This window comes from Trematomus bernacchii, unplaced genomic scaffold (genome assembly GCF_902827165.1).
Source record: "Trematomus bernacchii unplaced genomic scaffold, fTreBer1.1, whole genome shotgun sequence".
Classification (NCBI taxonomy): Eukaryota; Metazoa; Chordata; class Actinopteri; order Perciformes; family Nototheniidae; genus Trematomus; species Trematomus bernacchii.
In genome coordinates, this window is record NW_022987689.1 from 1205163 (window position 1) to 1232806 (window position 27644).

At 38.5% G+C, this 27644-nt stretch overlaps 2 protein-coding genes across 2 annotated transcripts in view; one reads left to right on the forward strand and one right to left on the reverse strand.

The window, feature by feature from the left end:
* pth1r (parathyroid hormone 1 receptor) overlaps positions 1 to 2310 on the forward strand; it is a 46629-nt gene extending 44319 nt beyond the window's left edge. The window contains exons 9-13 of the mRNA XM_034137545.1: positions 566 to 632; positions 784 to 878; positions 1283 to 1424; positions 1762 to 1803; positions 1892 to 2310. Of these exons, the coding sequence (XP_033993436.1) occupies positions 566 to 632; positions 784 to 878; positions 1283 to 1424; positions 1762 to 1803; positions 1892 to 2254 (709 nt within the window). The 3' untranslated portion in view covers positions 2255 to 2310. The remainder of the gene's footprint in view (positions 1 to 565; positions 633 to 783; positions 879 to 1282; positions 1425 to 1761; positions 1804 to 1891) is intronic.
* A 3350-nt stretch (positions 2311 to 5660) lies between these two features.
* On the reverse strand, positions 5661 to 26393 carry tmie (transmembrane inner ear). Its single transcript, XM_034137547.1, has 4 exons — positions 26289 to 26393; positions 23901 to 24018; positions 22870 to 23019; positions 5661 to 5983 (listed from the first exon to the last, which is right to left on the reverse strand). Exons 1-4 carry the CDS (start codon positions 26391 to 26393, stop codon positions 5661 to 5663), a joined length of 696 nt encoding a protein of 231 aa, XP_033993438.1.
* Between the last annotated feature and the right edge of the window lie 1251 nt (positions 26394 to 27644).

Here is a 27644-nt window from a genome sequence, read left to right on the forward strand (position 1 = left end):
TTATTTGGGATGTAATAAGCATTTGGCTGAAAATCAAACCTATTTACAGCGGACCACACTGGTAATACTGACCCACTGTCAACATGTTTACCCAGTTCTGTGATATTTGCCTCAAAAGGACAGGAAAATCATGTGGTTCAAAAACAGGGCAGTGCCCTACTTGGTAGCTTTAGGGAAAATTAACAATATTTTATACCAACTGAAGCCTTAGGTTTTCTATTTCAAAGGAATACTAAAAAGCATTTTCAGAAGTACGAAAGCCTTTGAAACATAAGGGGGCTTGATGTGAAGCCCAGGGGTTATGAATCAATTTAGTAGGAAGGAAATTAATCAAGTTCATTTCTCAGTGGTTTTATATGATACTTATATCGAATCAATTTGAGAGATGGGGGAAGATAGAGCAAATATGGTGTGTAAATCTCCGTCTTAATCCTATGATTTTATGAAATGATGGCAGTGATAATCAAAGACACCGCTGGGGACCTGAGGGATCCTGGATCATCACAGCTAGCAGCGAGATCCTTACTCATCTTTTGCTGATCCTTACGTTGTTTATCTACTGCAGGTGTTGGGACTTAAGTGCAGGCAATTTGAAATGGATATACCAAGTGCCAATCCTGGCAGCTATAGTGGTAAGTACATGCTCACTGCTTGCACCTCTCGCCTGCTGAGCAGTAAATAACAGTGGTAAACTGCACCTGTGGCATAACAGTTGTTGGATAACATCTCATTATGTTTATAACTACACTAACTGATATCATTATGTTCCTATTTTCTCTTCAGGTCAATTTTATGTTATTTCTGAACATCATCAGAGTCTTGGCAACTAAACTACGAGAAACAAATGCTGGCAGGTGTGACACCAGGCAACAGTACAGGTACTGAGACAAGATATATAGACTGGCTGCTCCTCTTCATTCATCAGATGTATGGATCACTGTCAGCGTAATAAAACCATGAATGTATTTACTCTTACTGCATCAGGCCCTATTCACAATTGAACCAATGTAAGGTTGAATTTGTTATCGACTAGTCAGTCAGAACTCCTTGCATTTAATTGATTTTGGCTTCAAATGGTTGCTAAATGTGGAAAAGGCCTTTCACAATATTCAAGGTTATGTCTTGCACACTTGAGCTGCAAACAGAATTCTTTTTGCATCAGCCTTCTTTTAAACTACTCAGAATTGTTGTTTTCTGTTAAGGTTTTAGCTCTTTAATCTGCAGATGGTTTGGCACACTATGTAGTATTTTGTTAAGTTTGTCTGTTTTCTTACTGTTACAGAAAACTGTTGAAGTCCACGATGGTGTTGATGCCTCTCTTCGGTGTCCACTACATCATATTCCATGCCATGCCGTATACAGAGGTGTCTGGAGTTCCCTGGCTGATACAGATGCACTATGAGATGCTGTTCAACTCCTTCCAAGTAAAGTTTCTGAAATTTCAGAAAATGTTAATTTAGCTCTAAGGGTCCCAATAAATATGAATGTATCCTTTCAAGTTGAACAAATGTGATCTGATCATGTTTGGTAATGGTTAATGCATCGTTATCATTAAAAGATGACCAAACCCTGTCAGATAACTGCTTACTTTTAAGATGTTTGGTTATGGTTAGATCTCAATTTAGATAAAGAGGAAGAGACGGATGGCTTGGCTTATGATTAGAAATACCATGCAAAATATCAAATTATACAGCTCAAATGTCATGTTGTTAAACACGGCTAGTCTGTATATTCATGAAATCATTCTCTTCTCTTTTCCAGGGATTCCTAGTAGCAATTATATACTGCTTTTGCAATGGGGAGGTAAGAACTCAGTTTGGCATCTTACACAACGAGCTCCTGCATGATTTTTAAGCTCCTACATGACTGAGTAACTTCTTTCTGATCTCAGGTGCAAGCTGAGATCAAAAAGTCGTGGAGCAGGAGGACTCTGGCCCTGGACTTCAAAAGGAAAGCTCGGAGCGGCAGCAACACGTACAGCTATGGTCCGATGGTGTCACACACCAGTGTTACCAACGTCACTGCCAGAGGACCGCTGGCCCTTCACCTCACCACCAGGCTGGGGCCGGTGCCTGTTAACGGGCACAGGAACCTGCCTGGGTACGTGAAGAACGGCTCTGTCTCTGAGAACTCTTTACCCTCGTCAGGACAGGAGCTTCACATTCCTGACGAGGAGCATTCGGCTCATACTCGGCCCTGCGAGAACGAGAAACCCTCACCTGTGGTGGAGGAGGAGAGGGAGACAGTCATGTGACCTCCAGGCCACTTTTGGTAGGGATGAAAACTGGAAGAAAATAAATGAAATCAGTCTCAGGGGGTCTGAAGGGGACAACTGCGTGCATCAACACTGACAGTTTTTTCTGCTTTGAATCAAGCCAGGACGTTCCCGACAGATGAGGTTCGAGGCATAAGGGTGTATCACTTTTATGTGCTGGGACACCTTCATTTGAGAGATGATGGAAAAACACTCAACTCTGTCGCCAACCACCTGCCACATTGAATGTGTAGAAGGATGAAAACAGACTGTTGTTTCGTTCTCACTGCCATGACTGTAGTTTTCTTTTGTTTTCTGTTTCATTTTTTTGTGCATACATCAAACTGGGGTTAAATACAGTGAAAAGCCTTAACCACCGGTGTAAAACCAGGTGGATTTTGAGTGTACTTAGTGAAACATTCATGCATGATTACATCAGTGTGATCAGACTAAGTAGGTGTAGGGTGAGCTAAAAAATGTTAATGCTACTATTTTTTGAGGCATTTTTTCTCGCTTTATGGCATGGTATCTCATTAGTTGTGCGTAGACATGAATCCACTTCAGTGTAAAAGGGAAGGTACTCAGGTAATTGAAGCCCTCTTTTGTTGCTCAGCTATTTTTATACTTTTAAAGTGGTGTATTATCATGGTCAGCATTTCTCCAGGGGTGTTGGTGTGTTATATAAAGCTGTTAAATATATATTTAACATGTTCTATGATTTCAGTTGTTTAGAAAAACCCAGTATTCACCTCTCTACGTACAACAGATTTTGACGAGTTCAAATGAATGTTTCATATTCAAAGTTTCTACAAGGTTACCCCTCCGTCACACAAACGTACAACATGATGCCACACACAGTGAGAATATCTCTTTGAAGACAGTCTCTTTCCTTAGCCTCAGATACAGAGTTAGTTGAGGTAAAAACGTAATTAAAAGGTATCATATGTTCCCACACAGTTTTCAAAAGACAGGACCCCCTTTAAAAACACAGGGTGCAGGAAGCAGTCCTATATTTCAGAGGAATGTTAATTAAATGAGGATTCCAAGAAAATCTCAAATTCCACAAGAATTCCAAGAGTGACATTTTTGGTGGAAATGAAGGAAAACCCAGAAATGAATAACACACAGTTATTTGTACAGATGGTCCAGTGGTATGCTGCTTTTTGATGTGTACAGTATATACAAGTCACAATGTTTACAAAGATCAGAAATGCATTCTAATTGTGAGCTAATAGTGTTCATGTGTATTGTTATAAAGCTATATGTTTTAATGTTTTTTTTATCATGTTTGTTTACGGAATGTTTGCAATATTAGATAATGTATATATTTCTAAACAAAACGAATATATTTACAGGTGACGAATGGCATTCAAACAAAGTAAGCATTCTGCAAGACATTTTAAACTCCATAATTTGTAATTTATCGCACTTAATCTGCATGAAATGCTGGTTAAGAAAACATTATCTGTTAAACCAAAGAGAAAAGGACTGAAACGCTGACAGAGAAAGGTTATTTTAAAGTGTTTCTTTGTTTGTTCATTATCCATCTTGTTTACACTGACCAAAACGTCTTAAAACCACCCTCTGTCATAAAAAGGATTTGCTACTGGTAGGTAGATAGAAATACAGAAATATAGCCCCCACAAAGATTGAGTTTTCGTTCAAAATATTCTAATGTAAATAGCATTAAGACAAATGAGAAAACAATTAGAAACACTCCGTAGACAATACTACACAATCATTCATATTTAATGCAGTTGTGTTGCTCTACTTGGAATTGCGTCTCAAGTGTCATATATCACTGTTTGGTTATCTGTCTGATGGAGTTGTGAGAGTTTTACCTCACATCACTTACTTTATGTGACCAAAGCTAATATTGTACGCAGTATTTTTTCTCGCATTTTTTCTCGCATTTTTTTTACATCCTATAGTCATGACCTTCAAGCTCTCCTGTCCCTCCTGCTTATTTGTTGTTTTGATGACTTCACACTGACTGAATCGTGTTCTCAGTTGTGTTCCACCTGATGCTAGATCCATTAAGAGGTGTGCTTTGAGGCTGGTTTAAAATGTTAAAGCATGGCCAGCTCTTACTGCCTATACTAGTCTATCCATCAGAGTTGCAATGCATCCAAAAAATATATATAAATTAAAGTAATTTGTATTTAATAAATGAATCGGATATCTTTACAAACTTTTCCCACCGCCCTTTTAAAAAAAAATACTTTTAAAAGGCTGGTTATCACCTTTGTTTCCTTATTTCAACAAATCCCATAAAGATACCAAAACAAATAGAGAACTGACACACAGAAAGTCTAATATAACTATTCCTCTGCATCATACATGAGTCATACAAATGAGTAACAATCGGCAGCTGAAAATAATCCCTCACAAATGCACTATTTACACATTCCTGAATAATGATAGCTTGAAGCTAAATAGCCCTGCTTTTTATATTACTTAAAAAATGAAACTACATATCAGTAACCTCAATATAGAAGAATATACAAGAACCAATAATAAGCAGTGGAATTCTAAGAAGCGGATTTTAGATCTTAAACATTTCCATGGGGATTGGTCATTATTGCAGGAGGCTGCAGTGAAAGGCTGGAGTGAGACCTTCATATTTAACTAACTTCTTTTAGCTGACAACTGACAATTCTGGAAACCTTTTCTGAATTTTTCCATACAGCTGTAAAATATTTTATTAAGGCGATTGTTCAATTTCAATCAGACTTTCCACGTACGTACAAGTAAACGTTATCTAACTTTTGTGTAAGACCGTGTTTTTTATAGAAAAGGTGGATGGTATTGGAAAAATAAATCTTTAAAAAAATGTGGATAATTATATTTGAGCACTTTAACACTCTATAATAAAGTAATTTGTTCTGATTGTATCATGTAAAATGATTGTGTTTTGGAATCAAGTGTACAATAAGGCCAATCATCACAGAGCTAATGTTGTATTTCATTGTTATAAGATACCTCTCAAGGAAGTATATAAATTGTGTGGTTGTTTTTTTATTTATCTCGTGCCGAAATGTACTCAGTGCAGTCAACATTGGTCTTCATGCTTTAAATATAGTATGTGGGCAGTGTTTTGCATTTTCGCCTTTTCATCACTCTGTAGTGATTTGGGCACGTTGTATATATCAGTGTAAAATTTTGTTTTTCTGTTCTATATTGTTCATCAGTGAATTGTGAATAAAATAATACATCTGTAATTGTACTGTACAGAGATTCCTGCAACTTTCATTATTCTGAAGTAGACAAACAAGGCATGTTCTTATATATAAGATTTTTGTTTATTTCAAATATAATATACAAATGTCGTCTTAGAAAAAAAAGTGTGCAAAATGCGTGAAGTGAAAAATATGAAATAATCGTTTCTGTCCTGTGAAGGCAGAGATCACTTCTGAGCTTTTTTGGCTCCACCTTTAGCCCCTGCTTTTCCTCCTTTTTCTCCTGCTTTTCCTCCTTTGCCTCCCTTTTCTCCTTTGTCTCCTTTGTCTCCCTTCTCTCCAGATTTCTTTCCTTTCCCATCACCAGCTTCTTTCTTGGATTCTCCCTTTTCACCTTTTTCACCCTTCTTTGTTGACGGATCCTTTTCATCTTTCCCCCCTTTAGCAGCCTTGCCATCCTTCTTTCCCTCCTTGGTCTTTTTATCTCCTTTATCCGCATCCACTTTGCCGGAAACGGTTGTCACCTCCTCTTTTTCTTCTACTTTCGCAGCTGTGGAAAACAAAAGAAAATCATTAAGGTATCATCTGGGTCCTGCCTGTAACGCTAAGTGGGAGGCAGATTTTAATCCAACAGAATGTGGAGCTAATTAGGATGCATTTAATGAAGTCACATCTGTTTCTATCTGTACTAATAAGCATGGTCTATTTATTTTTTAAATTTGATTGTTTGACGTAATTTCTCAGTGAGGAATTAGACTAAAGTTTACTGTCTGTTTTGTGTGAGTTACAGAGAACGTTTTTTTTGTTATTATTTATGAGAGGACGTATCATCGCTAACAGAGCTAGTGAGGAATGGATGAATATCTTGGTTATAAGATAAGATTGTATTTAATATTTACAACATTACATTTTACATTACATTTAGCTGACGCTTTTATCCAAAGCGACTTACAATAAGTGCATTCGACCAAGAAGATACAAACTTGAAGAAAACAGAATCATAGAAGTACATCAGGTTTCATAGAGTCAAAACATTTCCAGTGCTACTCAACTGGCTTTAGATAAGCCAGTCCTTTGTTAGTATAAGTGCTTTGTTAGTAGGCCTAATTGTATTGCTCGAAGTGGAGTCGAAAGAGATGAGTTTTCAGTCTGCGCTGGAAGATGTGTAAGCTTTTTGCTGTCCTGATTTCAATGGGGAATCATTCCACCATTTTGAAGCCATGGATAGCAAACCGACGTGTTTTTGCTGATGGGAACTTGGGTCCCCCTCGCAGTGAGGGTGCAGTGAGCCGTTTGGCTGATGCCGAGCGGAGTGCACGTGCTGGGGTGTATGGTTTAACCATGTCCTGGATGTAGGAAGGGCCAGATCCATTCGCAGCATGGTACGCAAGTACCAGTGTCTTGAAGTGGATTCTGGAAGCCAGTGAAGGGAGCGGAGGAGCGGCGTGGTGTGGGAACATTTTGGAAGGTTGAAGACCAGACAAGCAACAACAGAACAGAATACCAGTTCCAGACCTTAAAGAATAGTTTGACCTTTTCAGCAATATGTTGCTTGTTGAACGTTTGATGAGACGATGGTTAACTTACCACACTAATGTCTGTTTGAAGCTACCGCTAGTAGTATGTTAGCTTAGCATAAAGACTATAGAGAACAGTCAACCGAGCTCTGTCCAAATGTTACAAAATCTGCCTAAAACATCCCTAAAGCTTATTAAGATATATCTTGTTTATTTTTGTACAAAATTCTGGTTAAAAGGACATGAAGAGTATAATAAACAGAAGAAACAGTAACGACAAGACTAGGGTTACTGCTCCTGAAGAACAATAGTTCATCACATAACTTTACCTCACCTTTTGTACTCTTTAAATAAATGAGCAAAAACATTTTAGTGAGCTCTTAGTGTCTCCCCCTTTTCCTAGACTTTTTGCCAAGCGAAACTTGGTTGCAGTTACATTTTTAACAGACGGATAAAAGACTTGTTTTGAAGTTTACATCATCCTTATAAAGAAGGCAATTAGGCATATTTTCCAAATGTATATAATATATTTTAATAATAATAAAGTTAACATAAACTATAGATGGACATTTTCCATGACTGACACTGCATATTCTTTGTGCAAATACACCCAAACGCCTACATTCATACATGCAAAGATATTTTTCAAACAGAATGTCTGCATGTGGAGATAGTACATGTTCAAAGGCTGTTTGGCTTAAAATGCAGAGCCTGTAGCTTCTTCTTTTGATACATTTTGCCATGTCTCATTTGTTTGTAAAAATATTCAAATTAATAAATCAAGTCATTGACAAGAATTCTAAGGTTTTCACTCCTAATTCATTTTTCGTTAACATTATAGCCAAAATACCCACAGCATTCTCTTTCAGGAATCACTTTCGACAGACCACCTTTCCACATGAAAGATGCACCTCTCAAATAAAGCTGACAGAGCTAACAGGGTCCGACCAACCCCCTAAAATATATGAAACAGCCTTAGGCAGGAATGAACTAATTACATTTTATATTGAAAGAAACATCGGTGTGATTTTATACTTCAGCAACAATTGTTTAAAAACTCTGAAAATTGCTCAAAGGACCGGCTCCAGTCGAGGCCAAACAGAGATTCTTGGACTCTTTTTTCCAAGAGCAAAGCAAACATTTCTTAGGTGCTTTACAAATGCTGCAGAGACACTGGATACACAAACGCAGGCCAAGAAACCAAACGACAAACACACACCAAATGTCAAACTTTGCCAGAGGGGTCAGAGTAAACCTGAAATTATTTTGGTCCTGTGTTTCCCTGTGTTGGGTTAATCTAGTTGTCTTAGAATAATCAACCAACCATCAGAATGTTTGTGAATAGATGTCTTTGTGTACCAATCTTATCCTCTGGCATTTCTCCTCCGCTCATGAGCTCTTTTTTGTTGCCCTGTTTCTTTATATAGCCTACCAGTCAGATTTAGACACAACTTGGAGGGATGATGCAACGGGTTAAAGAGTGGGTTGGTGATGGGAAAATGAAGAGCTGTAATTAAATGTCAGAACTTGACATTGTTTGACATCCACATTGTTCTAATTTCGGTCAAACTTTGAGTGCTGGTGCCATGAGTTTCCATACTGTGTGTAGTAGAGGAATAAATAAAGGTTAACATTGCCCTCTACAAAAGGCCTTGACCCTCACAGCACCTTTACATGTTTAAAGTTCAGCTCAGATACTGCTGGTAGAATTTTTTATAAAACTTGGGGGCACAGGGCATTGTGACATTGTGACATTTCAAGGAAATCCCGGCTCAGTCTTACTGACAAAATTGTAAATGTAAACAGAAGGGATGTTTCTGCTAGCAACAAGCTGTCTTACTGATATAACAAATCCTCCTGAGGAACAAAGCAGGACTTGTAACTGGACCAAATTCCTTTTCACAAGTCCGTCACTCATCAGTTGGTGTGCGATGAACCTTAAACGACCTTCTGTCCATTCAGAGCTATAGCAGACAGATGTTTCAGAAAGGTGTTTGAGTTGTTAAAAACAACAGCTGAAACTGTTCGGCGATAATAAGAACTTCTTCATTTTCAGCCAACTTGAAATCATGCAATTTGTACTGTGAACCAGCAGGTCTGGTGGGAGTTGGTGGCAGATAAGCGAAGGTAGTAAAAAGGAGGGATTGATTCACAGCTCTGGCTTTTTCTCCTTAGTATGTAATGCTTTTGAGGAGAAGAGGGCTGTTAGACAGAGAATAATCCTGTGTGGCTTCCTTCTCTATATACCCTGGGCTGCAACACATATTGGCCGTTAAATTAGGTAGCTTTCATTTCTCGTACTTTGTTCCAGATGCTCTTGACAGCCAGGTAAGAATGTGGAAAATGAAGATCAGAGAAATTGTTAATGGGAAAAGTCACATATCTGAATGGTGCAAAAACAAAGGATGTTTTTTCTGCAAACCCTTAATCAGATTTAACTACAGTAGTATTACCAATGCTGTTTCAATCACATTAGTATGCATAGAAAAGTGACAGGTCACACCTTCTAAGTCCCGCCCCCTAATTATGCTAATGAGCCCCCTTTGATATGCTAATGAGCCCCTTTGTTCGAGGTGTTATCACATACAGGTGTCACATCCGCCCTGTCGCCCCCACCCCTCTCAGCCCCCACCCCTCTCAGCCCCCACCTCTCTCAGCCCCCACCCCTCTCAGCCCCCACCCCTCTCAGCCCCCACCCCTCTCAACCCACCCCCCTCCTCCTCCCCCCTCCTGTCCGGTCAGCAGGTCCGTTACAGTTTAAATCTTACGGACAAAATTAGAAAAGTGCCGGTCAAAGGTCTTCTATGTTATTTATTGAGCTTTTGAAACAAATTGATATGATTCGATATTAAACCAACTAATTATAGTAGACAATTAACTATTCAAACGTGTACAGTAATTTACAATAACACGGGAATAATAAACGGAGCGCTCTCCCCCTCTCCTGACATACGCCAGTATCATGCAGCTCGCGGATGCGATAATGAGTGACCCGACAGTAAAACTAAACATATCTATAAATAGTTTAGGTAGTTTGAGAGGTAATTAAAATAGCTACGTGTGATATCTGAAGAGTGTGTTTTGTTCCGCTCACCGCATGCAGAGATGCATGTCGGCTCGTCAGCAGCACCGGGTCTCTCCTGTCAGATTAGACTTTACTAGCGTTTATACCCATATCGATCAGATCTAGCTAGTTCTAGCTAATGATATGACTACCTGCTTATTAAAAGACACCTAAACAATAAGCGTCACTATGCAACGGGGTGAGGCCACAAAGTATAGTACAGCATTATGCATTTTGTTTACATGCCCACCGGACCCCCGAGGCATTACCAACAGATCAACGCGCAATCAACCCATACAGGACATCTCTTGCTACACATTATGTGTAGGCAAGGCAAGGCAAGGCAAGGCAAGTTTATTTATATAGCACCTTTCAACACAAGGTAATTCAAAGTGCTTTACAAAAATGGAAGACATTTTAAAAATGGCCTTTAAAATCAGTCATTAAAAAGGAAAGATAATAAAATAAACATTAAAAGAAAAAATACATGGATAAAAGTTAAAAGTTACAGTGCAGTTTAAGATGTGAATAGTTCAATTAAAAGCAGCGGCAAAAAGAAAAGTCTTCAGCCTGGATTTAAAAGTAGTAAGAGTTGCAGCGGACCTGCAGGTTTCTGGGAGTTTGTTCCAGATATTCGGAGCATAATAACTGAATGCTGCTTTACCATGTTTAGTTCTGACTCTGGGGACAGAAAGTTGACCAGTCCCTGAAGACCTGAGGGTTCTGGATGGTTCATAATTTAGCAGTAGGTCAGACATGTATTTTGGGCCTAAACCATTCAAAGCTTTATAAACCAGCAACAATATTTTGAAATCTATTCTTTGACACACAGGAAGCCAGTGTAAAGACTTCAGAACAGGAGTGATGTGATCCACTTTCTTAGTGTTAGTGAGGACTCGAGCAGTGGCGTTCTGAATTAGCTGCAGCTTTCTAATAGATTTTTTAGTGAGGCCTGTAAAGACACCATTGTAGACATTATAATTGACATTATAATTGACTATTCTTGTCTGTCACATACTCTTTTGTCTGTCACACACTATTCTTGTATGTCACATAAGTGGTGCAACTGATGCGGTATTGCGCTAAAGGGGATATCATTCTGACCGGAGAGATTTAGATTTGCCGGTCTTCAGCATATTTTACCGGCCACAGTCCGGTAATTACCGGCTAACGGGAACTCGGGGGTGGAGACAATGAGGCTTGATTTGGATCTGATCTGGAAAAACTCTGGTAAGTGCTTTTATCATTATAATATCATGTCATTATTTAATGTTGTTTTGTGTGTGTGTGTGTGTGTACAACGAAGTCTCTTTGAGAGGAAAATTATAATTTAAAGATCTTAATACCCCCTTATTGTTTAATTACTTCACACAACTATTAAAGAATCCCTATATGAAGTTACATGAGGCTACATTTACTGGGGTGCTTCCCTAGATGATGTAAATATCATGTGTGAAATCGGGGGTGACCCCCGTCCCAGATAGAATCATCTCTCTGTCACGTCCCCCCTTCAGCAGTTCTGGGGCGACCCCCAACACCGCTGCAGTCTGAGAGCCAGGCATATGCTGTGATGTCAGAAGATCGAGGTGGGGGGTGGAGTGAGCTAGGTAAAAAAAAGAAATCCAGTGCAAACTAGATAAAAAAACCACTCACCAAGTCACCTAAACTTTCAAAAACGAAAATGGCAAAGAGACGCATCGATATGGGTTTAATCAGCGAGATGCCTGTGACAACTTACCGCCATCCGTCGGGAGCGCCAGTCAAGAAACGGGTGCAGTATCTGTGCCGGGTTCAGACCCTCCGTATGAGGCTCTTCATGAAAAATGGAGTCTGGATGTGTGAGACTGTCTCCCCTCACAGCGCTGAATATACAGACATTCAGCGCAATAAGTCCCACCCCAATTAGCAAATCATCCAAAACTAAGGACCCCCACTAAGACGAACAGATTTTTCTTTAAGACTGTGACTCTTAAAGGCACTTTGGGATTTTAGTAAAACAATCCAGTTTTCTGGAAATAACTTAAATGATTTTCGTTTTTTCTCCTACAAAGATACTTATAGTTACACTTTAATGGATGCAAAACTTTATAACTTGGTAAAATATTCATTCATTTGTAATGAATTGAGTTTTCTTCAAGAATCAAACTCTAAATGGAGAGTTTGTGATTTTAACACTGTTTCGATGAGACAATGCAGTTTTGATAACTTGACATGACTAACATTACTTTTTTAATATTTTTCAACATACTGTGATATTTTGTTTTTTCTCTCCTTTTTTCCATTATATTTTTGAATATACAGACATTCAACGCAATAAGTCCCACCCCAATTAGCAAATCATCCAAAACTAAGGACCCCCACTAAGACGAACAGATTTTCTTTAAGACTGTGACTCTTAAAGGCACTTTGGGATTTTAGTAAAACAATCCAGTTTTCTGGAAATAACTTAAATGATTTTCGTTTTTTCTCCTACAAAGATACTTATAGTTACACTTTAAAGGATGCAAAACTTTATAACTTGGTAAAATATTCATTCATTTGTAATGAATTGAGTTTTCTTCAAGAATCAAACTCTAAATGGAGAGTTTGTGATTTTAACACTGTTTCGATGAGACAATGCAGGTTTTGATAACTTGACATGACTAACATTACTTTTTTAAATATATGTTTTTAGATGCTTTACTTTTGATTTCTTTCATGTTATTTTAACACAACATTACTTTTTCATATTTTTCAACATACTGTGATATTTTGTTTTTTCTCTCCATTATATTTTTGAATATACAGTGATTTTTATCAAAATACAACATGCAACTATTACATTATACAATATTACGACTTTTTGCGATATTTTCAACTCAATATACTTTTTTTGTAGGGCTTCAGGATATTTGGCATGTCATGCATAAAACCGGTGTCATCTTTCCTGAAACTGACGTGCTGTCCGTTTTACAAACAAGTTATCTTTCTGCTTCTTCACCCTCTGAATTTTCCTCCCCCATCCCTCTTACTTCAGCCATCACAACAGCAATCAAGTCAGATCTGTGAAATTAAACACCTCTTCCCAAAGCGTGACTTCCCTATTGAGGGAGGGGGACAGTAGGGCCTAACCCTATTGGCCAAATATACTAACATGCAGAACATATGGTATGTTTGAAAAAAGACTAACCATCTATCCAGTTCAAGCTGTCTTTAAGATGTGACATTGCGCTCTGACTTTTTCCCGTAAAATCGTGACAAACTATTACTTATTAAATTTGACCTCATTCGTGATCATAATAATCTTATAGATCATCTACCGCTAACCGACTGCTGCGAATGTGTTGAACAAATACCAAAAACAATGGCAGAGCTTTGCTTCAATATAATGAGAGAAAAAGCACGATACTATGGAATTCCCCAAATTGGCGACAGTGCCAGAACATGTATTAAAAGACTGTTGGAGGATCTCTATTCTAGTATCGGTTGTCATTACAGCGAAGGATATGCCAAAACGTGTGACGACATAGACAAAGCTTTTGAAGACAATTATATGGTACCCCGTCCTTACAGCTAAACAAATCCTATGCCAGGTATTCAACAGACCACAAGAAGCACAAGAAGCCCCAGAAAGGATTACATTCAGAGCTAATAATGGTGAAACCGAAGAAGAAGCAAAGCAGATTATAATCGTTGCGGGTGAAAGGATAGAGAATTTGCAAGTGATGTTAATGCACTTATCTGATATAAAAAATGCATTCATTTACTTCCAAGAGACCCCTAAACATCTACTTGGGCAATGTGAATTGAACGATAAACCGATCACTGTAAATGAAACGCGGAGAGAGGCAGCAGTGCAAATCGTTAAGTCTATTACCTTGTATGCACTACGACATTAACTTGGTCAAATGTAATATGTCTTTCTGAAGATGTGGCGAATGGTGTGTTTTTCAATTAAACAACCATAACAAATGAAAATGTGTTTTATTTTTGCTTTCATATATAGTAATAGTATTAACTCCTCTGACTAGACTGTACTAAAATAAGACGTTTCACTGTTAAATAAAAAATGGAAGTAGAAAATCGAGATAATGATGAGGTTCGTTATGTATCCAGTAACTATGAACAGCAGTTTGAAAATGTTATTTAACCCTTTAACTCTAATTGACAAATCTAAAATAGCCTCTAGCTTATCTATAAGTTTGTGATTTTAACACTTATTCACTGACACAAGGCAGATTATTGCTTTTTTCTCTTGCCAAGATACTTTTAGACACACTTTGAGGTATGCAAAACCTTAAAACTAGAAAATGAAGTACATTGTCTGATTAGATCTTTTCGTAAAGACTGTTTCTCTAAAAGGCAAGTTTGTGATTTTTAACACTTATTTACTGACACAAGGCAGATTTTGACTTTTTTTCTCTTTTCATGTGTTACCAAGATACTTTTTAGATACACTTTTATGTATGCAACCCTTAACAAAGGGGTATAATATGAAGTACTTTGTAAGGGAATGGGGGTTTCTTTAATACCCCGTTTTTATTTTTAAAAACACTTGTACAGTTAAATAATGTAGGTTTTCTCTGATATTCTAGTTATTTTCAGCTACCAAGATACTTTTGTTGATACACTTTTATGTAGGAACATTTGGCAACTGGTAGAATGTCAATTATTTTGTAACAAAATGTATTTTCTTAAAGACTGTGACTCTAAAAGGGAAGTTGGTGATTTTAACACTTTTATTTTTTCCCCCGTTGTCTTTCACTTACTTTTTTGATACAGTTTTATGTATGACAACTTTACAACTGGTAGAAAGTTAAGTACTTTTTCTGAACAGATTTTCTTTAAGACTGTGACTCTTAAAGGCACTCTGGGATTTTAGTAAGACAATCCAGTTTTATGGAAGTAACTTAAATTATTTTTGTTTTTTCTCCTACAAAGATACTTATAGTAACACTTTAGTGGATGCAAAACTTTATAACTTGCTAAAATATTCATTAATTTGTAATGAATTGAGTTTCTTTTTTGTTTTTGTTTTTCAACATACATGACTTTTCTATATATATATATATATTTTCTGACAAACTATACTTTGACTTTTTCCGTAAAATCGTGACAAACTATTACTTATGCTTAAATTTGACCTCTTGCTGCTTGGTTGGAAATGATAGATGAAAAAGCTACAAAGCTTAAATAACTTTTCTAAAAACTCTCAATTCTATAGATGACTCCCCCCCAATCAACGCAATAAGTCCACCCCCACTCAGCAAATCATCTAAAATGAAGGACCCCACTAAGACGACCGTTGAAAACTAGCTAGGGATCTGAGAAAAACCAAGTCTCCCCCCGCGAGTTGCAGCCAGGAACAAACTCCTGGACTACTATCGTCACCACCATTGTGGACACCCAAATCTTGCAGTACTACTGCTGCTGATGTTACTCCTGGGGCCAAGACGTCTCTGTTTCTGAACATAGTGAAATCGGAGTTGGTTGATATTCTGGAGAGGGTGCTGCATCGGTACAGAGAAGAAATCTGCAATGGATGCCGAGTCAGTCACCCCAGCCAGAGGCAACACGATTGTCTGAATGACATTCCAGAATATTTCTTCAGAAACAATTACAACGCGTTAATGAAAAGACTTTGGCTCGCCGACTTCATTACTGTGATTGACCAGAGTCTTAATGATAAAAACATTTACACGGCTGAATGGAGGATCCAAGGCGCTTCGGAGGCTTTTCTGCACAATCTCAAAAACTGCAGACGCCTCAAGGAGAGACTTGAAAAGATCCATGCCGAGCTGGATGGAGAAGAAGAAGACTAATAACCAGCGGTTGATTGAAGCCAGGGATTTTTATTTTTTTTTTTCCCGATACTTTGACTTTTCTTTAAAGTAAAATAAAAAAGGGGTAACTACTATGGAAAACAATCTGTATATATTTATCAGAATGCAGTCAATACCTGTTTAATAAGTGTGTTGTTGATGACGATTGAAAACAGAATGAGTAGTGATCCCTGTGTAAACAGAATGGCTGAAGTTTGTAAACTAGAAGACATTTTGGATATCGTTCATTCTGGCAGTACTATTCCGGGGTCATTGGGAAACGATTATAAACGAAACATTTAAAGTGGTACTGGAATCTTCATTTTCCGAAACATTCTGTAACATTAGTCAAGTCATAGTATAGTTTGACAAAAAGATCTTGAAAAAGTCATGACATTGTGTGTTGAAATGGTTTTGAATAAACACATCAGTATTTAAAAAAGTAAAATTGTGTCAAGTGCATCAGACAACTCAAATTACTCCATTTGAACCATATTATAAATAAGTAAAGAATGGTCATAGTATATAGCAGGGCTGTTTAATAGTGTTCTGTGTGTCAGTGTTTCAGGGTGTCAGTGTTTTGTGTGTCAGTATTTCAGTGTGTCAGTGTTTCAGTATTTCAGTGTTTCAGTGTTTTGTGTTTTTGTGTGTCAGTGTTTCAGTGTTTATGTGTTTCAGTGTTTTCAGTGTTTTGTGTTTCAGTGTGTTTGTGTTTCAGTGTTTTCAGTGTTTTGTGTTTCAGTGTTTCAGTGTTTCAGTGTTTTTGTGTTTCTGTGTTTCAGTGTTTTTGTGTTGCAGTGTTTCAGTGTTTTCAGTGTTTTATGTTTCAGTGTTTCAGTGTTTTTGTGTTTCAGTGTTTCAGTGTTTTTGTGTTTCTGTGTTTCTGTGTTTTTGTGTGTCAGTGTTTCAGTGTTTCAGTGTGTCAGTGTGTTAGATGTGTTAGATTTGCACTGCTGCCTCTCTCCGCGTTTCATTTACAGTGATCGGTTTATCGTTCAATTCACATTGCCCAAGTAGATGTTTAGGGGTCTCTTGGAAGTAAATGAATGCATTTTTTATATCAGATAAGTGCATTAACATCACTTGCAAATTCTCTATCCTTTCACCCGCAACGATTATAATCTGCTTTGCTTCTTCTTCGGTTTCACCATTATTAGCTCTGAATGTAATCCTTTCTGGGGCTTCTTGTGCTTCTTGTGGTCTGTTGAATACCTGGCATAGGATTTGTTTAGCTGTAAGGACGGGGTACCATATAATTGTCTTCAAAAGCTTTGTCTATGTCGTCACACGTTTTGGCATATCCTTCGCTGTAATGACAACCGATACTAGAATAGAGATCCTCCAACAGTCTTTTAATACATGTTCTGGCACTGTCGCCAATTTGGGGAATTCCATAGTATCGTGCTTTTTCTCTCATTATATTGAAGCAAAGCTCTGCCATTGTTTTTGGTATTTGTTCAACACATTCGCAGCAGTCGGTTAGCGGTAGATGATCTATAAGATTATTATGATCACGAATGAGGTCAAATTTAATAAGTAATAGTTTGTCACGATTTTACGGGAAAAAGTCAGAGCGTAATATCACATCTTAAAGACAGCTTGAACTGGATAGATGGTTAGTCTTTTTTCAAACATACCATATGTTCTGCATGTTAGTATATTTGGCCAATAGGGTTAGGCCCTACTGTCCCCCTCCCTCAATAGGGAAGTCACGCTTTGGGAAGAGGTGTTTAATTTCACAGATCTGACTTGATTGCTGTTGTGATGGCTGAAGTAAGAGGGACGGGGGAGGAAAATTCAGAGGGTGAAGAAGCAGAAAGATAACTTGTTTGTAAAACGGACAGCACGTCAGTTTCAGGAAAGATGACACCGGTTTTATGCATGACATGCCAAATATCCTGAAGCCCTACAAAAAAAGTATATTGTGTTGAAAATATCGCAAAAAGTCGTAATATTGTATAATGTAATAGTTGCATGTTGTATTTTGATAAAAATCACTGTATATTCAAAAATATAATGGAGAGAAAAAACAAAATATCACAGTATGTTGAAAAATATGAAAAAGTAATGTTGTGTTAAAATAACATGAAAGAAATCAAAAGTAAAGCATCTAAAAACATATATTTAAAAAAGTAATGTTAGTCATGTCAAGTTATCAAAACCTGCATTGTCTCATCGAAACAGTGTTAAAATCACAAACTCTCCATTTAGAGTTTGATTCTTGAAGAAAACTCAATTCATTACAAATGAATGAATATTTTACCAAGTTATAAAGTTTTGCATCCATTAAAGTGTAACTATAAGTATCTTTGTAGGAGAAAAAACGAAAATCATTTAAGTTATTTCCAGAAAACTGGATTGTTTTACTAAAATCCCAAAGTGCCTTTAAGAGTCACAGTCTTAAAGAAAAATCTGTTCGTCTTAGTGGGGATCCTTAGTTTTGGATGATTTGCTAATTGGGGTGGGACTTATTGCGCTGAATGTCTGTATATTTAGCGCTGTGAGGGGAGACAGTCTCACACATCCAGACTCCATTTTTCATGAAGAGCCTCATACGGAGGGTCTGAACCCGGCACAGATACTGCACCCGTTTCTTGACTGGCGCTCCCGACGGATGGCGGTAAGTTGTCACAGGCGTCTCGCTGATTAAACCCATATCGATGCGTCTCTTTGCCATTTTCGTTTTTGAAAGTTTAGGTGACTTGGTGAGTGGTTTTTTATCTAGTTTGCACTGGATTTCTTTTTTTTACCTAGCTCACTCCACCCCCCACCTCGATCTTCTGACATCACAGCATATGCCTGGCTCTCAGACTGCAGCGGTGTTGGGGGTCGCCCCAGAACTGCTGAAGGGGGGACGTGACAGAGAGATGATTCTATCTGGGACGGGGGTCACCCCCGATTTCACACATGATATTTACATCATCTAGGGAAGCACCCCAGTAAATGTAGCCTCATGTAACTTCATATAGGGATTCTTTAATAGTTGTGTGAAGTAATTAAACAATAAGGGGATATTAAGATCTTTAAATTATAATTTTCCTCCCAAAGAGACTTCGTTGTACACACACACACACACACAAAACAACATTAAATAATGACATGATATTATAATGATAAAAGCACTTACCAGAGTTTTTCCAGATCAGATCCAAATCAAGCCTCATTGTCTCCACCCCCGAGTTCCCGTTAGCCGGTAATTACCGGACTGTGGCCGGTAAAATATGCTGAAGACCGGCAAATCTAAATCTCTCCGGTCAGAATGATATCCCCTTTAGCGCAATACCGCATCAGTTGCACCACTTATGTGACATACAAGAATAGTGTGTGACAGACAAAAGAGTATGTGACAGACAAGAATAGTCAATTATAATGTCTACACATAATGTGTAGCAAGAGATGTCCTGTATGGGTTGATTGCGCGTTGATCTGTTGGTAATGCCTCGGGGGTCCGGTGGGCATGTAAACAAAATGCATAATGCTGTACTATACTTTGTGGCCTCACCCCGTTGCATAGTGACGCTTATTGTTTAGGTGTCTTTTAATAAGCAGGTAGTCATATCATTAGCTAGAACTAGCTAGATCTGATCGATATGGGTATAAACGCTAGTAAAGTCTAATCTGACAGGAGAGACCCGGTGCTGCTGACGAGCCGACATGCATCTCTGCATGCGGTGAGCGGAACAAAACACACTCTTCAGATATCACACGTAGCTATTTTAATTACCTCTCAAACTACCTAAACTATTTATAGATATGTTTAGTTTTACTGTCGGGTCACTCATTATCGGATCCGCGAGCTGCATGATACTGGCGTATGTCAGGAGAGGGGGAGAGCGCTCCGTTTATTATTCCCGTGTTATTGTAAATTAATGTACACGTTTGAATAGTTAATTGTCTACTATAATTAGTTGGTTTAATATCGAATCATATCAATTTGTTTCAAAAGCTCAATAAATAACATAGAAGACCTTTGACCGGCACTTTTCTAATTTTGTCCGTAAGATTTAAACTGTAACGGACCTGCTGACCGGACAGGAGGGGGGAGGAGGAGGGGGGTGGGTTGAGAGGGGTGGGGGCTGAGAGGGGTGGGGGCTGAGAGGGGTGGGGGCTGAGAGAGGTGGGGGCTGAGAGGGGTGGGGGCTGAGAGGGGTGGGGGCGACAGGGCGGATGTGACACCTGTATGTGAGGGGGAGGGGGGTGGGCTGAGAGGGGTGGGGGCTACCTGGGAGGATGTAACACCTGTACGCGATAACACCTCGAACAAAGGGGCTCATTAGCATATCAAATGGGACTCATTAGCATAATTAGGGGGCGGGACTTAGAAGGTGTGACCTGTCACTTTTTTATGCATACTAATGTGATTGAAACAGCATTGGTAATACTACTAACTACTGTTTTGTGTGGAAAAATGTATTCATGCACACATCCCATAGATAAGAGTGGGCATTTTTTTAAAACCTAATTTGTCACATTGAATTATCTGCTTTATTTTGTTTTTTTCGTTCTGATTGCTCTGGATTTCCTAAGTGTGCTCTGCTTTGCATAATCAAGCCCTCTTTTAAAAAGAAGAAAAAAAGAAAAAGACTTCTGATTATGAATTTCATTTTATATTTCTTTTTTTCTTTTTATGTGCTCAACTGGTTTGTCAGATATTATTGCATATTTTTTTCCTGTGTACTTTAAGCATGACATAATCACTTGGGGATTCGGCAGTTTGCATCTTTGCATTCGATTTATATTTCCCTCATCCTTAGTTAATGCAGAGGCAGCATTACAATGCGGTTAGTTTGGAGTTCGTGGTCGAGAACAGATAGCAAATATGTTCATCCTTATTCTTTATTAATAATAAAGGCCTCCCCTCTCCCAGAGGCACACGGTTGATTAGTTTAATTAGTTATAGAGTTACAAAAAAGGATTTAATCCAATGCGTATTATATCATCTCCCCAGACTACACTAGGGATTGCAGATATATGAACGCTCTCACCACAGTAGGTTTAGCATGTGCACCCCCCACCCTCTAAGGCAGATCTTGTTTGACACAGTTATCATGCAAGAAAAACTTATTGACAGCTCAATGCTTTCCCTTCCACCATTAACGACTCAAGAACCATTGAATGTATTGTTGCACATGAATGCGTAACATATCAACCCGAGGAACAGACAGATGTCAGTCCTATATTCGTCACATGTCTTAACCTGAGAAAAACACAGCTAAGCAGCTAAGATGTCTGAGATATATAAACAAGGCAACACATAACATTCCTGAGAAATAGGGAGAGAGAGAAAAAGAGAAAGGAGAAGTAAAGACCAGAACATTAAAATACAGATGAGGCCGATGTCGCTGACACCAATGATCATATTTAATTAACACAGCTGGATGTAGTGTGAATGATTTGCTTTATTCAAAGCTAAACCAAAGGAGAGCAACCAGGCAGGTTGGAAGACAGAAATACAAACACAGAGCCCAGACATCATGCTGCATGCATTACCATTTTCACAGCTTACAGTAATAGCAATTTTCCATACTCAAAGTTATATGCTCTGAACATTTCCACTCAAATATGAATGAAGCAGCGTGTAATCTATAGGAAACACATCTTTTAAAATAGAAAAACAAAAAAAATACAAAAGTATAAACTGCAAATGTCTGGCTGCTTTTAATTAACCTCATTTGCAAAAGCATGACAATCTCTGTTAGTCAAAGTTAAAGTTATTTTGCACATAGGGAGTTACTGCTGCACTACTCCACCACAAAGCAACATTTGCAAAGTTCAAACTCTATTTTCTGGCTATAGATTTCTAAAGTGATGTGGTTGAATGAGTTACTTGTTTGCCTGAATTTCTCTTGCAAGATACGGAAAATAGCATTTAGGAAGACCAGATGGATGTGTGTTGCATGAAGAGGACTTTTAGAGTGGCTACTTTCCAGTGTATGCACCATTTACTTTAAAGTCACTTAGCCAAGAGAAAAGTCTGCAGGAAGATAAGGGAAAAAGAAGAAGAGGGAAACATTCATCCTGTCTCTGGCAAGGTGAGAGAGCCGGGTTGCTCCTCGCTGACCCTAACTACTGAGAGCTGGCTGCTGGTGGCACTTGGAGTTTGGACCTGCTCAGAGACTGTCTGAACTGCAGATGCATCTGGGGCAGCTGGAAGAAGAGAAGAGAAGAAAAGAGAAAAGAAGAAGAGAGAAGAGAGAAGAGGAGAGGAATTTTAATGTAACACAGCACAAAGAATTGAAACAAGTGCAGCAAGTTGTGAGGTGAGAAGAACACACAGTGAAAAAGTGAAAAGAAATTAAAGCTGTCCTAGGGAAGATGTTAACAGATGTTTTTTATAGATAGAAAAGCTATCCAGGAAGCCTTAAAGGTGGGGTAGGTAATTTTAGAGAAAACAACTCGAGTGCGCTAGAATTTGAAAATACACAACCGGAAAAAATCTGCCACTTCCTTACAGAGCCCCTCCTCCAACACACACGAATGCGCACATGACCAATGAGGGCACGAGATAAGTTTGTGCACAGATGGAAGGCTGACAGGCAGGTAGGCCATCCAGTTATTTTAGCCGGACCGGCAAAAAATGATTGGTCGTGCTTTTTACAGTATTACGGCTTCCACAGGTGACATTTTTTTATGGATTTTTTGTCAAAGCACTTGCAAGACCTTTGGGTTAAAAGATAAACAGTGTTCATAAAAACACGTCCCTTCCCATAAATAGAAACCAAGATCCAGAGCTTAACAAACAAATAATTGTTAATCCTGTTTTCCAGTGTGCTTTTGTGCAAAGCAATCATACTGGCTTAAGGGGGCATTATGTATAATGTGGTTTATTATTGTTACAGGGCAACAATGTATGATACAGTCTTATTTATCTTACTTCATTTTCTTATTCTACTTATTTTATTTGGTGCCACATGCATTTAAAGTTTCAATAAGCAGCTTCAAACCATGGCACGATAAAAAAAACAGTTAGAACCATTTCAGGAAATAGCTTGTGTATCGTGGCTTGTTAATATGACCCATTTATATTGGAAATATATTATAGAAAGGTACTTACATCCTGGGATCTCAGTCAGCTCATTAAGAGGTGGCACTGTCTCTAATGTGTTAGCGTATTTCTTGGCGGCCTGTCTTTGCACATTTCTTGCTTCTATTTCCTTTTTGGTTCTTGGAATTCGACATTTGAATATACAACACAGAGTGATGACTGAAAAAGAGAGAGAAAGAGGGGGGGGGGGACAAAATGAGTTCATTAGGAGAGTCTTAACAATTTCAACATCCTATCTATGATGATAGGTTTAGGTGTTTTTTTTGTCACTTACTGTACATACATCTGAAAATGATCATGACTTTCACAATTGTGTTTTATAGGGAAATATCTCAACAACTGTTGGGTAGATTGCCTTGCAATTTGGTATCAATCTTTGGTTCATTTCAATGGCTGATAATTAAAGTTTGAGTAAGCACCATTAGCAGGTCAATTATTTTATTTGTCTCATTCACACCCGCAAAACAAATGTTGTGTTGTGCAAAAGATATTCAACATTACCATTGTGCGCATGTGAACGTGATAAACTAAAGATTCACAAAGCTTTACACGTCTGCAGACCTGATAAAAATGCTAATGTTAGTCCTTTGCGATCTATTCAATTCAGAGATGTCAAATACCTGGCAAATCAAATCAAAGCTACCTGCATGGCTTGATCTCACTAGAATAATGTAATTTATAGGAAAGTGTCTAACATATAACGTATGCCTACATAATTGCACATTGCATAACAGTGCAAGTATGTTCTCTTTCCTTAGTTGCTGCTAGTGTGACTCACGATGCAAATTTCCCCTCTGTGGGACTAATAAAGGTATTCTGATTGTGATTCTGATTCTGATTCTGAAACTCACTGCTGGAAACCCCCTGCCTTTCCTGAAAAATATCTGTATCATTACTTATCAGATTGTGCTTGATAATCACACGGAGGCAGATAATTGCATGCATCGACATCTTTGGCCTGCAGTTATTTCCCAAGTTTTCAGTCTACTTGAAGAATAGTTTGTGGAGGTTTAAAAAAATATTTCAAGAGGTATACTAACTTATTGCTAAAACAAACACGGAAAAGATGGCAATGACCTGCCATAACCGCAGCCCCCAGAAAACAACAGACTCTGAGGTGGTGGGGTCCGGCTTCTTCGGAGGATCTGTGGGCAAAAGCTGTGGAAAAAGAGACACGGATTTTTTGAGTTTCTTCATCTGCCCCTGACACATAAACCTTTGTTGGCCTATTTCTGTGAGGGACAATTCCATGATTTGATACTACATGGTTGACATAGTCATCACATTTATTTTATTTCTAACTTTATTTTCAAAACATTAGCAACAAAAAGGTGAAACGATCTTCAGCATCTATTCAGCCACACGCCAACTACAACACCCACATTATAAACCACCCACATTATAAACCATGCAGCATGAATAGGCTGATTTCCAGACTTTTCTTGCATTTCCTCTCAACTTTCCCAGTGGTCTTTGATGTCACTCAGCTGAACAAAGTTCAGTCTGCTTATTTTTGAATTTCACACCCTCTCCCACCAGAGCTTGGGGAATTGGGGAATAATAATATAAGAGCTGTGAGAGTGTGTGTGTGTTTGTGTGTGTATGTTAGATTGATGGCTTGGATCACTGTTTTTTTTGTTGGAGCCAGCAGACAATTTGTTCGCTGATATAATCATTGTGAGGAGTTCTCCCTGTCCTGTATATCGATCCCTTGATTGGATGATACAAGGTTGCGTTGGAAACTCTACACTTTAGTCCATAAACGTACCTATAAGCAATGTATCAGATAACACTTATTAAAATTGCTGCCTTTACTGATAACACCATTATGTGCTGAAATTGGAGAGAAAAAATCTGAGAATAGCCTGTCACAGTGATGGAGCAAACACTTAGGGACCGAGGCTCTGCAAGAGGATAAGAAATGAAAAGGAACTATTTTTCTTTGGTAGAAATACAGTAAAAATAAAAACACTATCTATGTGTGTTTAATTTAACATATACTGTATGCCTACATAGTATATACATACAGTATAGCAAGAAACCATTTGCATGTAAATGTTGACCACTATGTTTCAAAATTACGTAGAGAAAACATTGCAATCACACGGAAGTATTGTCTTGACGCATTGAGGACAACTTCACCAAATATCAGCAGATTTTACAAAGAGCTTCGTTTCCAACATTTCCATGTGCATTTTCCTTGGTGCCATGTGAGACTCCAAGCAAGAACCAGTTGTTGATGTTTGTCAGACCTGATAGGCTTCAGCTAGACAACATGTGACAGCACAGTGTGTATTCAGGGCCTCTGTGTGTCTGCTGAGGAGGACACAAGAAGGACTGTGAACTTGAACAAAGAAACTGCATGAAAAAATGATCTGAATGACTTTACACTCGTGTTTGTCCAACTCCCACAGGAGGATTAGCCTTGATGGGGATATTTGGAGCTTCTCTTGAATAATAACTATTTTTGCGTCAAGAACGATTATATAATGCTAAATCCTTTCCTCTGGGCCATCTTAGTGGACGGGATTAGCAGTTATAAGCCTCAAGTCTTCTGGTGGAATAAACAACACAAATTCAGAAGATTATTGACCTCAAATGACCTTTGTTTACCATTTTATACCCAAGTGTATAACACAATTGTGTTGGATAGTTGGTTGGTTGGATCATTACATATTATATTCTTCCTCTATAGAGATGTTGCTTTGTTTTTTAAGAAGATCCTTATCGAGGAAGATTAGTATAATAGAATGGAGGATTAATATCTAAAAATAGAAAAACCAGCATTGGGTTTGAAGTTTAGTTATGACACGTGTATTATAAAAAGACCAATTACAAAACATTGACTCACAATAAGATTACTTTACACTGGATATTTGCAATCGTGTGCCATGCTTACCACATTTAGATTATATTTCCTGAAGTGTCTATAGTTTGTTTCATTATACAGCAACAGATTCTGGTTTACTTTAATAAAATCTTATATATTAGACTCTTTTGTCAGTAATAATAATATAGTATTTTATATTTTGAGTCCTGTTTCTACATGGGCGAGTAGCCACATTGTCTATTTTTCAGAGACAGAATAATTTCATGGTTTGTTTGTAGTCAAATCATTGTAGTAGTCAAATTCTTTACAATGTAACCCCCTTCTCTACAAAAACAACTTGTGGTAGCACAACTCGTCATGTTATCCTCTTGTTTGGACCCATAAAAAACACGTGTCTCGGCTATATGTAAGACTATATAATGTATCAGGTTTCTACAAATGTTCCCTCTCTTTTCATCAGGCAACCAAACAACAAGTAGAAATGACATAAATCAACCTTTTAAATGGCAAACACCTGCACCCATCACAGAAACCCCTCAGGATAGTCCATCCTCAGAGGGGGACCTGTGGAGGACACGGTGCAGTATCAGGCTCTTACCTCAGGGTCCGGGACCTGGGAGAAGACGGAGGACAGACACTGAGACAGCAGCAGAGCGCCCCGCAGCAGGGGCTGAGATGGACATACAGGCTGATCCCCAACCATTCTCTCCCCCTCTTCCTCCCTGCAGCCACCCTGCCCCCTCTGTCCCTCTGCCTCTCTTCTTCTTTATTTCTGTCTGCCTGCCTGCGCTGGCGCCGTGGAGAGGACAGGACCACAATGGCCCTTTGGTGATTAATGGTGACTATGCTGACGCCTTCCTCCCATCCACAGTTGTCTGCTGCTCTGCTCCTCTTATGTTTTGCCTTTCCTCCCCTCAACACTGCAGGAACACCAGACACACACTAGCACACGCCACTGCAGGCAGCTGAAAACTGCTCCACTACTATGCAGGGAGCCAAGCCTGCAGTTGTGGTACATTAATTAATCAATAGCCCTGGTGTGGTTTACAGTCAGCTCATCCTGCCGGGGACAGGCAGTGTGCACAGTGTGGGGGGATGGGCGCTGGGCAGTGCAGTTAGCCATGAGGCTGGCCTGCGCAGGACACTGAAGCAAATGGCTGTGAGCGTCATCATTTTTATTACCTTAGAAACTGGAGTGTGAAAATGCTCACAGCCTCCCCCCTTCTCTGTGGCAGAATATGTCAAGCCAAGGTGCCGTGGAACAAGTGTTTCCAATATGACTAGGAAAGAGCAAACAGGTCAAAATGGTCATATGTGTTTGTGTAGTAGGTGGCCGGGTGACGTTAACGTATGATGTTTCCAGAGATGGAAACAAATTAGAATTTAATATAAGATTCCTCAACAAGTTTCCAATTTAAAGCCAAAGTTGTAGGCTACTTAAAGATCATAAAGAATAAGAAAGTCTGTAACAAATTGCAGATCTGTTTATTATGTTGATGTATCTTTAATGTTACAGGTTGTCCAGATAATAGGGGTGGCTCTAAATTGTTCGTACAAGCTGTATGTGGTTTAAAATACATCATTTTCTATTAGCTGATTCCGTGTTTTGCTTATAAATTATTTGTCTATTAACCAGTACACCATGACACAGCAGTGCACAAGATAGAATGACAATATTATGATCTCTCTGAAAGGCCCCAAAACAAATTGAAATACATTAAAGTGGTATATAGTATATATAGTGTTATTCCAGTAAAACAAAATTGCAATTTAAGCTTTTCACATTTACATATAAAATGTTTATGCACAAGTTGCTTGTTTCTGGGTAAATGTTCCTATTTCTTTACAAGCCGCAAGAAGTTCTCTTCTTTTCACCTTACGAGTGTGTCTGTGTACAGTTTTACCGCAATTACGTCACAATGATGTAAGATACAGTCACTAAACAATACAGATG